The 13,822-nt window shown below is 35.3% G+C and overlaps 1 protein-coding gene across 1 annotated transcript; it reads left to right on the top strand.

The window, feature by feature from the left end:
* The first annotated feature begins 2,154 nt into the window (after positions 1–2,154).
* Positions 2,155–2,828, top strand: LOC129242546 (uncharacterized). The gene is made up of 2 exons (XM_054879242.1): positions 2,155–2,331; positions 2,607–2,828. The coding sequence occupies exons 1-2, from the start codon at positions 2,298–2,300 to the stop codon at positions 2,690–2,692; spliced, it is 120 nt and encodes a 39-aa protein (XP_054735217.1). The 5' UTR covers positions 2,155–2,297; the 3' UTR covers positions 2,693–2,828.
* The last annotated feature ends 10,994 nt before the right edge of the window (positions 2,829–13,822 follow it).

Below are 13,822 nucleotides of genomic sequence, written 5' to 3'. Positions count from 1 at the left end.
CCAGAAATACACTCGCAGCTTTGCCATTGCCTGCTGAGGGGCGACCGCTATGAGAGAAAATGTTTTCTCTCATTTGTTGTTTCATCCATTTGTTGTTTTATTCATTTATTGTTTCACTCATTTGTTGTTTCATTCATTTATTGTTTCACTCATTTTTTATTCTATTCATTTGTTGTTTCATACATTTGACGTCACGTTTTTCCGAGTTGTGCAGTATTGCCAACCATTTTCTCTTCGCAATAAATTTAGTGCTTTTTTATACCGAAAATGCGAAAATTTTGAAGTTTCGTGCTTGTTTCTTTTTTTTGTTAATTTAAAGCTACCGAAACTTAAAGTTAAAAAAACTGTATTGTATTATTATACAAAAAAAAGGTTAAAAAAGGCCAGTCTGAGAAGATTTTAGAGCTAATGAAAATTAGTTGGTTCTTATAAAATTTGATATTTTGAAAGTGTGAATTTAATTTTTTGCTCCTTTTAAGATTATGCAAGAATATTAAATGTCCCTCTCTCAACTCTTCTTAAGATCAAAAACCTTTTTACAAATTTTAAAAGGCGCTTGAATTTATTGAATGCGGATTAAAACCATAGAGGTGTAATCGTTTCTTCCGGCCATCAATCCTTAGTGGGACATAGGGCTTCAAGAGGTGTATTCATTGTAAAAATAAGCCACAAAATACCAGAAAATACTAAAGAAACCATACTGACATTTTTAAAAGAAAAGTACCTTATCTAGTTACATAACCTCAAATATAGCAAATAAGTCGTTACCTTAACAAAAGAGTCTCGCTTAACAAAAAAAAAACTCATAAATTAAATTGTACATAAGCATAACACATTTATTAAAAAAACAAAGCACATTCTAAAGACAATTTGTCACGCATAGAAAGTTCTTTAAGTGATTCAAGAAAAGTTTGGTGTTTTATTTTCTTTAAATGGGCATTTTAGTGCGTTTTTATATCCAAAGCTAGGCAACACTGCAATAGCGAGAGAGAGATTTTACTGCCGAAAGCAGAAGAACACCAACAACAACTGTAATCGCGGGCACTGCCACCAGATGTTAAAAAAAGTAAAGCTAAATAAACTGAGTGAATTATTTAACTAATTATTAAAAAATGTATATTTTACAAAATTATAAACGTTACATTTTAATTAGAACAGGCTAGAAAAATGTCATGAAGAAAGAACTAAAACTCCGAGACTAAATAACAAAAAAAAATGCTAAATCAAGTTACGAAAATGGTAATCTGGCCATACTGGTGCTAAAATCACGTTACTCGTTGTCAATTTCGCTGAGAGCAAACTAACGGGACCACGATAGGCGCCATCTCATTATTCTTTCCATCATGGCTTTGATTTGGTTTTTTCTACTTTTTGATCGCTAAATTGTCAAATTGTGTTTAAATTACTCTAAACTCTCAATCTTTGTTTGTATTTTGAAATTTTAGAGACCTAAAGCAAAAACAAAATGCAGTGCTCTTGTTGTTTTTGCTCCACCTGTGTAGTGTGCCTTGAAGCTATCTCAAAAATAGTTGCTCTGACACAATTCTTTATTTCCAACAGTGTGAACAAATCTTTTAGCTACAACCGTCAGTTCTTTTATATTAATTTAATTAATAATATCTCAAACCTCATATAGGCGCACACATCATACTCTCGAAGTACAGGTATAATGCATAAGTAACACATGCAGGCGTAGTGAAGTTCTTAGCATTCGATGCATAAACATTTTGCGCTATTTGCCAAGCCACAAGCCTTCATGAACACTCGACTATTCAAAAAAGCATTGAGCATGGCCACCTGACATACGCAACTATATACATATAGACATGCATACATATACACAGGCATACATATACATATGTAGACATTTCGTATGGTATATGCGCGTAGCGTATAAAATTCGAGCTTACCACAAAGCCACGACCTACAAACTTCTTAGCGAACGTGCAAATAAATGCAACTAACCGTTACCACTGCCACTGTCAGACAGCAGCAACCAAACTTGCAGTTTGAAAAACAAAAAAAAAACGTCTATCAGCTGTAAGGCATAAACAACAATATTCACTTGCGATTGCGAGTGGTGGATATTTTGTTTCGCTTAAGATCAGCGTTGCAGTCCAATTCTGCGTTCAATTACATTCTAAACGTTGGCGAGTAAACAACCTAAGCGGATAAAGTAAAGCATGCTGTAAAGTAATACATTCTACAACAGTCACAACAACAACAGCAACAGCAATCAGCGCGCAAATAAAATCAACAAAATTGAAAAATAAAAAGGAACTTGGCCATTCTTCGCAATGGTTTTGCTGCGCGTTATAAAATATCTTGTGGGTTAGTGTCGAAAATTGTTTATGGAAATGTAATTGAATTTTGAGTAGACACGCTTTCGATTAACTTTATTTGATTTCATTAAGTTAGAGATATATACGAAATCTCTTATGTGCTTCAATCGTTAAAATGTTTAAAGGTCTTTAATACCACTTAAGGTGGTTAGCAAATTAGCAAATAAAAGAAAAACTATATACTTATCAAAGTGTATTTATGAATTCAAATAATATCATTCTCTCTTGTTTTTTTATGTGTGTCTTTTATTTATGTACGCAAAGGTTGTGTAGTGCGTTTGTGCGAGGAACTAAACCAGAATATGCTGTCATGGAAAATGCTCAAATACCGAGTGTTGCAAGAAAGCTGACTACTGAGCGCATAATAATTCGCTTGCCATTTATTGCCGTGGATGAATTGCTGAATATATTTGAAATGATGTAGCGGAGTTGGGAAAGTGTTGAAGTTCGTAACTTAAGTCTTTCATTTTTGAGAGTGCAACTTGGAAGAAAAGTAAATAACATAATTTTATAGAAAATAATTCCAATACAAATTTATTGAGTTTGTAAATTTTTTTGTTGTTTTCTTCTATTGTCTATACAATTGGATCTGATTCACCTTCTACTAAATCTGGATGTACATCAGTTGAGTTATAAAAAGGATGAAAGCATGGATTTACAAATGGTAGTAAATCAAGGAGATCCTTTTTCTTTTTTGAGCTAATCTTAATGCCTTGTGTTAGCATTGATATGTCGCTTATTGCTATTGAATTTACACCACGTTGTAACAAGTTCAATGTTTTAAAAGGAGCATGTTCGTCTAAAGTGGTTTTATAAAGAATTTTTACAAAATTTCTCTTTGCAAATCTTAGCCATCTAATATCTTTCCAAACGAATTTTTCACCATCTAGATTATTGGTTCTCCACATTAGCTTTGTTTTTAAGAAAAGCTGGAAATCACAAAAATCTTCTAAGTTCATTTCAATTACGTTGAACGGATTTCTGGAACGTACACTTCTTATAAAATTGTACCAGTCACGAGGATGATGTATTTGTGTCTATCACAGCGTGATCCACATCGCATTCCATGTGCGTGTGCCCATGTTCTAAAAATTTGGGATCATTAATTTCTAAAGTGGGATTAATTTCAAGAGCCAATGTGAACATTGAACACACGAATGAATTCTTATTTTGTCCCATACAGGAATCACTGTAAAAGATTGCATGATTAACTTGTGGAAGATTGTTTATACATATGTTTGAATAAGCATGATGCGATTTGATTGCCGCCACGGGCAGAAAGTGCCTCATGCCACATAAAGCAATGTGGGGTGCCAGTTGTACGGTTAAATTATAGGTCCAAAGCTGCCTTTTGTAGAAACTTATTGAGTTTCTTAAGTATGGGGTAGGCAAGCACTGCTGCAAATCAAAAGTATACACTTTAACTTTGGGATCATCGGAAGAGCAAGTTTTGTCATATCTTTTTGACTCATATGCAAAATCTGCTTTACTCTGATGGGCTAAGAGTTCCTTTTCTAAATCACGTAGCAGAATATCATCGGATTCCTGTTTAGCAATAGCAATTTTAGCTCTAAATTTTTCGCACGTAGAACAGGTATCAAGCATTGGCTTCTTAAATTTTATATTCATGGCTGTAAAACAGTTTTTAATTAAATAATTATAAGAAACGTAAAAGGCTTCTTACACTATAAGTTTTGTCATATGTATATGTCTATTTAGAAAGCTGCAGATACAAAACAGAAACGATTCTATTTTCGTCTGGCACATAACTACATTAACCTATTCCTTAATTTGTTGGCAACATTTTTTGCAGGTATTTATTTATTGTAAGAAAAAGAGGTTGTCTGTAAAGTCGGTTTACTGACGATAGTTTAACGTGATAACGTCAGAAGAAAATACTGATTGAATGGTTGCATTTTTCAAAAGAAAATTTTAATTTCATTTGTTTGATAGATATTTTGTATGGATATAGAGAATGAGTTAACATTAACATAACATAATATACTTTAACATAACATAACATAACATAACATAACATAACATAACATAACATAACATAACATAACATAACATAACATAACATAACATAGCATAAAATAACATAACATAACATAACATAACATAACATAACATAACATAACATAACATAACATAACATAACATAACATAACATAACATAACATAACATAACATAACATAACATAACATAACATAACATAACATAACATAACATAACATAACATAACATAGCATAGCATAACATAACATAACATAACATAACATAACATAACATAACATAACATAACATAACATAACATAACATAACATAACATAACATAACATAACATAACATAACATAACATAACATAACATAACATAACATAACATAACATAACATAACATAACATAACATAACATAACATAACATAACATAACATAACATAACATAACATAACATAACATAACATAACATAACATAACATAACATAGCATAACATAACATAACATAACATAACATAACATAACATAACATAACATAACATAACATAACATAACATAACATAACATAACATAACATAACATAACATAACATAACGTAACATAACATAACATAACATAACATAACATAACATAACATAACATAACATAACATAACATAAAATAACATAACATAACATAACATAACATAACATAACATAACATAACATAACATAACATAACATAACATAACATAACATAACATAACATAACATATCATAACATAACATAATATAACATAACATAACATAAAATAACATAACATAACATAACATAACATAACATAACATAACATAACATAACATAACATAACATAACATAACATAACATAACATAACATAACATAACATAACATAACATAACATAACATAACATAACATAACATAACATAACATAACATAACATAACATAACATAACATAACATAACATAACATAACATAACATAACATAACATAACATAACATAACATAACATAACATAACATAACATAACATAACATAACATAACATAACATAACATAGCATAACATAACATAACATAACATAACATAACATAACATAACATAACATAACATAACATAACATAACATAACATAACATAACATAACATAACATAACATAACATAACATAACATAACATAACATAGCATAACATAACATAACATAACATAACATAACATAACATAACATAACATAACATGCTGTTCAAGCAAGGTAACGACGCATGAGCAAGATAACGACGCATTTTTTGGTGCGTGCAGCCGGCTACATAGAATTATTAGACGTTATCACGTCAAAAAATAATAATAACATTAAAACAACAGGTATTATTAACAAACTTGGTTTTATTTTAAATTCTTCAAGTAAATCAAATTAATAATAATCAATAAGAAGGCATATGCAAATACAAATACGTGAATTTATATATGTACATATGCGCATATACATACATATATACGCTCACTTAAGTAGGAGAGAGCAAGATGTCGAACGTTGCCGTTCGTTTGCTTTGTTTGCTTTGTCGTTCGTTCCGCGCTTTCGCTTGCAGTTCATTCAAGGTAACAGCAATGAGCAAGGTAACGACAAATGAGCAAGGTAACGGCAATGAGCAAGGTAACGACATATGAGCAAGGTAACACTAATGAGCAAGGTAACGACACATTTTTTCGTGCGTGCAGCCTGTTAAATCGAATTATAAGACGTTATCACGTCAAAAGTTTATGACGATAATTGTCTATCTCGTGCGAAAGTTCATGGCTGGTTTACACGTTTCAGAGATGGTTGTGAGGACATAAATAACGATGAACATACGGCACGCTCTAAGGGAATTGTCCTCAAAAAGCTTCCGTGTTATCTCATAGTTGCGTGTTCCTAGCTGATGCAGGGCTATAATAGCTGAGCGACTACTTGACATTGTTACACAAAGTATTTAAAAAGAGCTGGAACAGAAACGAACACTTTTTTTTTGTACTTCAGAAAACACACAAAAATCACAAAATAAAAGCATTCGCTAAGAAAATTTTACATTCATCTAATTGCACAGAGAAGTTTGTATACAGTTATTTTTTGTCACCTTGTAAATTACAGCAACTTTAATCATCTAAAATAGGGTGCCATTATTTTTGCATACAATTTTTGGCACAAATGGCTTAAAACTGTTTTATGGTCGATCTTAAGCTCCTGGGCGATGTTACGACTACTAATATGCCGAGCAACTTCGATGGTTTGTGATTTTATCGACATTATCAACATTTTCTTTAACATCAAAAATGCCTCGACGAAACCAAAATTGCATGAAATTTGGTGTTACAGTAGAGGCACCATTCACAATTTCAACGGCCTGGCTGGCATTTTCGACTTTATCAAAGAAAAACTGTAGAATGCACCAAATTTTCTCTTTGTTGACTTCCATTGTTAACACCCTGTAACTCACAACTGAATGGAATAAACAGAAGAAGCAAAATAATTTATTTAGTGTTAAATATCACCTTGACAAAAAGCATAAATCTTAAATTGTTTGATCGATACTTTACGAGATATCGATCACTACAGCCAACTACCGAGAAAATAATCGATTTGTTTTCCCCCAAACTAATACTGGCCCTTTGTTTACCGGCCGGGTTCAAAGCACCCGAAGTAGATTTTATTGTATTACCACATCAATATCTAATGTTTTCAAACTAGGTAACTCTATCACTTTGCTTATTTCTAGTTTTTCTGTAATAAGTATTCGAGCAATATTATTTTAGTTAAATCGTTGGTATTGCTAATACAAATTTTCTACGGGTGTTACATATGATCCGAACGGTTGGTAGAGAGATATACAGACTGGCATTCAAGTTGAAATAGTATGAGTCCAGAAAACTTGATTTAAATATTTCATGGTTATCGGAACTCTATTGTGGAGTCAAAGCAAAATTCGTGTGGTAAACTTTTTTGTATCATATCTCGGCTGATGAGGACTCCCTTAACCTTTCATGCGAGTTATCTTCGCATCTTTAATTTGGCGATTTGCACATATCAACTGGCGACATTTTCAAGGAGATGCTTTCTCTCAAACCTTCATCTCACACAAAAGCTGGCGGTGTTTCAGCTATCCTGCTCAAAAATTGTTCGACGATGGCAATTTCTCTTGAGATTATCTTTAAAAAAATTTTATCTACAGGCACTTTCTTAATTTAGTGGACAAAAATACAAGCATCACACCTTTTTTAAAAGTGGCAGAAAAAATGGTGTTCGCTTTATAAGCCGGTTTTCAAACTATCAAATATATCCTAAGTACCATATTTGAATGTATTGTAAGGGACAAAATCCTATAGAAATTTCTGCAGTAACGTCGAAGAAATGAGGGAAACAGCGATACTTTGTAAGGTCCTTCATTTAGACCGCTCAGTAAGGCTGGATTCCATTCGAAAACCTGATGGTTCATACACCATTTCCAAATCGGAAACGTTGAATGCTCTCTCTGAAGTAGAGAGTGGCATGAACAATAACGGTAGCAACGGTGGCACCTCTAGGTACAGCTGGTATATTGCTAGTCGGATAGTGACAAAGGAATCGATAAGGTTTTCCTTGTCTTCCTTTAAGAACTTTAAGTCCCATGGTCCTGACGGAATATATCCAGCAATGCTTAAAAAAGGAGGAAACAGGCTGATTGAGGCCCTGAAAGGGATCTTCACAGCCTGTCTTGCATTTGGTTACATACCATCCCAATCTCGACGCGTAAGAGTAGTATTTATTCCGAAACCAGAAAAAGATGACTATTCCCTAGCGAAAAGATTTAGACCAATCAGTTTGACATCGTTCGTGTTGAGAAGTCTAGAACGAGTGGTGGAGAAACATATTCGAGTGGGGGTATTTACGAGAAGTCCACTTAGTAGAAATCAACACGCTTACCAGAATGGAAAATCATGTGAATCAGCCTTACACGATCTTGTTAGCAAGATTGAAGCCGGGCTGGAAGCTGACGAATACACCATGGGCGTGTTCGTGGACATTGATGTGGCTTTTGATAATGCCACTATCGGCCGATATGTTCTTCTGCCGAACGACACGGAGTTAATCAAACCATTGTAAAATGGATATATTCCATGCTCTCTGAGAGGCTGTTAACCGCTGGTGGAAGCAGTGACGAACAAATCACAGTCAGAGCCAAGCAAGGATGTCCCCAAGGGGGTGTTCTTTCTCCGCTGCTGTGGTGCTTCGTCGTAGACTCTCTATTAGTGGAGATGCAGGAACTCGGTTTTCACGTCCAAGCATATGCGGACGATGTCTGTGCGATCGGATAAATCCTTAAGGAGGCTTTGCACGAAAGTGCAGAGGATTCTTGATAAAATCGATGACTGGTGCATGAGACAAGGACTTTACGTTAATCCGAACAAAACAACCATAGTCTTGTTTACGAGAAAACGGAAATTGGATAGACTCAGTCGTCCAACATTGAAAGGTGTGATACTTGTTCTTTCCGATGAAGTAAAATATTTAGGAGTAATCTTGAATAAGAAGCTGACTTGGGAGACACACGTTTCACTGAAGGTGAATCGTGCATTGAAGATTTTTCAGCAATGCCGTAGAGCCTTTGGCAAAACTTGGGGTCTGAAACCTGCTGTGGCCCTATGGATATACACGGCACTTATCAGACCAATCATCACTAACGCTTCTGTGGTCTGGTGCCGACGGAGCATGGTTAAGTCCACAATCCGGGAACTATACAGGCTGCAAAGAAGTGTTATGCATCACGGGTGCCATGAGTACAACCTCTGGTGATGCCCTAAATGCTATGCTTGATTTGCTCTCCCTGGATCTTAAGATGCAACAGGAAGCAATAAAAGCGATGTGTAGACTCAATAAATATGGTTTCTGGCACGAAGATGGAACTTTGGGACACAGAGAAATCTTTAAGTTGCTATCGGAGCAGTATCCACTGTTTTTGACACCTAAAGATGACCTGATACCCACAGTTTCATTTGGAAGGAAATTTGATGTCAGATGGAGCAAACCAGAATGCATGCAGGGAGGTATGACGGATATTTTCTTTACCGATGGGTCGAAGAATGAAATAGGGTCTGGAGCCGGATGGTACTTAAACGATAGTAATAAGTATCACTATGCTATGGGGGAAATGGCAACTGTTTTCCAAACGGAAGTTTTTGCCATCCTGAAAGTAGCCGAATGGAATATCGAGAGGAGATAGAGCGGGACACAGATTGGAGTTTTCAGTGACAGTCAGGCTGCACTGAAAGCCCTGGAGAACGCGAAGCAAACCTCAAAGATTGTTCAAGAATGTAAGAAGAAGCTCAATTCTGTCGCAAGACAAAACAGGCTTGTATTTATAATATATGGGTTTCACTCCGGTGTTCAAGGAAACAAAATTGCCGATGAATTTGCCAACCGTGGATCAACGGTGCCCCCACAGGGTCCAGAGCCAATAATCGGAATCAGCTCCGCAGGAATCATGAATTGGATCAGCGATTATGTAGGCAATCTACATAAAGAGCGATGGTCCGGCCTAGAACGCTGCAGAACTGCAAAGTGTTTTGTGACAAGTCCGAACAGAAAACTGTCAAACTTTCTACTAGGAAGCTTGGAAGGAAAGACGTTCGGTTGATGGTCGGTATTATTACAGGACACAACCCCTGGGGTCAGCATATGACCACCATTGGAATCATCGAGGATCCGGTATGCCTGTCATGCTTGGAGGAGGCGGATAGCACTGAGCACTTTCTCTGTGAGTGTTCTGCCTTTGCTAAAGCGCGACTACGAGTATTGGGTTCCGATGTCGTGAGTGATGAGTAATATTCGTTCTCTAAAACTGAAGGATATTTACAGATTTGCCAAAGAATCTGGAAAATTCTCACAGGACTAACTTTCTCTATCTCTGTCTTTATTCTTTCCTGTCTCTTTCTCTGATACTTTTCTCCTTCCCTCCTTGACTATCTACCCCCTTTCCAGAGTTTTAAATACAATGGGCTTTTTAGCCTGAGTGTTTTAGGAGGCACCAAATTTTCTGGTGCTCCTTGACTCGACCTTTTCAAATTTCAATTTCAAGGGACAAAATTTATTTTGCGATTAAAGTCTTAATAAACCCAACGTCACATGGTTTTGTAACCGGCCGCTCTACAGCTACTAATTTTGCTGCTTTTAGTGAATTCTGTATGTCAACGTTTTCCAAAAGACTCGAAGCTGATTGCATTTACATTGACTTCCCTAAGGTATTTGACAAAGATGCACAGGATTTTAGTAAACAAATTAGCTTGACTGGGCTTTAACTCCAGTGCGTGGTAAAAATCGATGGAGTTTTATTGAACTACTGTGTTGCTACTTGAGGTATCCCCGAAGAGAGCATCTTAGAGCCATTTCGTTTAGTCATTTTCATCTGACTGACATAAGCCAAAGCCCTTTGCATTTCTTATTCTTCGGTGAGGATTTAAGAACTTTCTCATCTGTCAGGAGTTAGTGGATGCTCAGAAACTTCAACTCGACTTGAACAATATCCATCGATAAAAAATGTCAGTACCTTTTTAACTCATCCTACACCATTTCTAAGAATGCATTACAAAGTGTAAAAGAGTTTAAGGATCGTAGAGTTTTATTTGATACGAAATTTTTTTTCAGTGGTCACATCAATTTCATTCATTCAAAATCGTATTCGGTTCTAGACTTCATTCTATCTTCTATGTTCTCAATACATCTGAATTTCCTGACCCATATACCTATACACTACATATGCCTGCGACAAGCTGAAGAAGTCATAAGGAATTATTTCAAAATTCTACGAAATGGCACCATGAATGGACTCAGTGAGGCCACTCGACGAATTTCGAATTTGCAACGTAGCCATTCGGACTCAGTAATAGGGCTGATAAATACAATATCTACATACAAACATATGCATACGAGTACTTACGAGTACTTACTCGATTGCTTCCCATTAAGGGGTTAGGGGTAGTCAGAATTTTCAAAAAATCGATTTTTTTCTTTGCATTTTCTTAAAGCATAATGTTTTAAAAATATTGTGTAAAAATTTGAAGTGAATCCGACAAATACTTTTCAAGTTATTCAACAATTAACAAAGGGCGCTCGGCCGCTCCGGAGCCGATAGCAAAACTTTAAATGCGTTTTTCTCAAAACTATGTTTTTCAAACTGGTGAACACTGTAACTTAAAAACCGCTACGTAGATTTCAATAAAATGTATACAGCTTTTGAAAAACATAAAAAACTTGTGCCTGATCGAAGGATTTTTTTTTTTCAAAAATACAATTAACTGTTGGTTTTTTTTTCTAAAATCTGGAAAAAATTTTCTGAGGCCGCCATTTTGTTCATTTTGAAAAAAAAAAAGCTTCGATCAGGCACAAGATTATCTATTAATAAAACTAATTTTTCTTGTCCGATTGGTTTTAGATGAATCTGCAAGGACTTGTGATGTTCACCGCAAGGGACTTCTGGAGAAACGGGCTTCACACAAACAGCGATAACTTTTGCAATTATTAATTTTTTTTTTTGAAATTTTGGTGAAGTCAAGTTAAAACATGATGTTTTTATGCTATGTTTTTATTTTTGTTAAATTAATTAATTAAGTAGCAAAAAAAAATTCGTGAAAATCATCATTTTTTCGGGCCTCTGACTACCCCTAACCCCTTAAATTATTCCTTCTGCTTCATCTAATTATGACTTGTGGCGATTTATTTGCAGCAAACACATTTTTTTATTTGCATAATTAAACTGCCTTCAGCCACATGCAAATGCGATCATTTAAAAATAGCAGCGAGTGTAAAGCACTGGAATATGCAAACGACTCGCTAAATTCAATCGACATTAACACACACACACACATAAATATATTTATTGAAAAATATGAACACACTCTATGACGTCAAAAGTAAAAGACCGCCAATGCTGAGACGCCCCATATTTCAAGTAACACTCTTACTTTAGGAAACCGTCCAGTTTCCGATTTAAACTGTCGACAAGAATTCCGTAAAAATCAGTATTATATTTTTATGCCTCTGACGAAACGTACTCTCATTCTCTCTCGTAATGCCTACTAATCTCTTATCTAAAAGTGGCAAAACAAAACAAGTAAGGATGGCTAAGTTTACATTCGGGCCGAACTTTATATACCCGCGCTCATTTTAGAACAATTTAAATTGAACTTTCTTCTTAATCTTTGGAATCAAACAATCACACAGGCAATAGTGAACAAAATTAGAATACCCTTATGCACAAGGTAACGGGTGATTTTTTAGCTTGTCTTAAACAGCTGACGCACGTTTCGTGTTTTGTTTCACTGTCAAACATCCTCAGTTTGGTCTATAATTTAACCATGAATCATCTTACAAACGAACAACAACAACAAATTGAATTTTATTATAAAAATGCGTGTTCTTTTAAGAAAGTTTATCGCGCGCTTCTTCCATTTTATGGTCAGTTTAATCGCCCCACTGAAGCCGCTATTCGAGCTATTTTGACTAAATTTAGAACCAAATTTAAATACATTATTGGACATCAAACCACCAACACGCTTACGTAAAGTGCGAACTGAAGAAAATATCGCAGCTGTATCGGTCAGTGTTAATGATGACCATCAAATATCGATTCGTCGCCGTTCGCAGCAATTGGGCTTCTGGTACTTAACAACGTGGAAAGTTTTGCGAAAGGATTTAGGTTTGAAGCCTTTCAAAATACAGCTGGTGCAAGAATTGAAGCCGAACGACATACCGCAACGCAGAATTTTTAGTGAATGGGCTCTTGGAAAGTTGGCCGAATTGTGTTCAGCGACGAAGCTCATTTTTGGATCAGTGGGGACGTAAATAAGCAGAATTGTCGATTTTGGAGTGAAGATCAGCCAGAAGAATTGCAAGAACTACCAGAAAAGGTCACAGTTTGGTGCGGCTTATGGGCTGGAGGTATCATTGGACCGTACTTTTTCAATGATGCTGCGAATCGTAACGTAACTGTGAATGGTGAGCGCTACGTGAAATGATATCCAACTTTTTTTTGCCCAAAATGCGAGAGCTTGACTTGCATGACATGTGGTTTCAGCCACATACAAGACAGTGCCACATGCCACACAGCACGCGTAACAATGGACTTGTTGAGAGGCGAGTTCGGTGAACATTTTATTTCACGTTCGGGACCTGTCAATTGGCCACCCAGATCGTGTGATATAACGCCTTTCGATTATTTTTTGTGGGGCTATGTTAAAGCTCATGTCTATTCAGACAAGCTTGCTTCAATTAACGCATTGGAAGACAACATTAAAGTATTTATATGTGAGATGCCGGCTGAAACATTGGAAAGAGTATGCCAAAATTGGACTAAGCGGATGGACCATTTGAAGCGCAGTCGCGGTCAACATTTGCATGAAATAATCTTCGAACATTAAATTATATGGACTGTACTATCGATTTAAATAAAAATTTCATGCATTTTTTGAAAGACT

Source organism: Anastrepha obliqua, chromosome 3 (assembly GCF_027943255.1).
Source record: "Anastrepha obliqua isolate idAnaObli1 chromosome 3, idAnaObli1_1.0, whole genome shotgun sequence".
Taxonomy (NCBI): domain Eukaryota; kingdom Metazoa; phylum Arthropoda; class Insecta; order Diptera; family Tephritidae; genus Anastrepha; species Anastrepha obliqua.
Note: the sequence above shows the minus strand (reverse complement) of the source record. Positions and strands in the feature narration are given on the sequence as shown.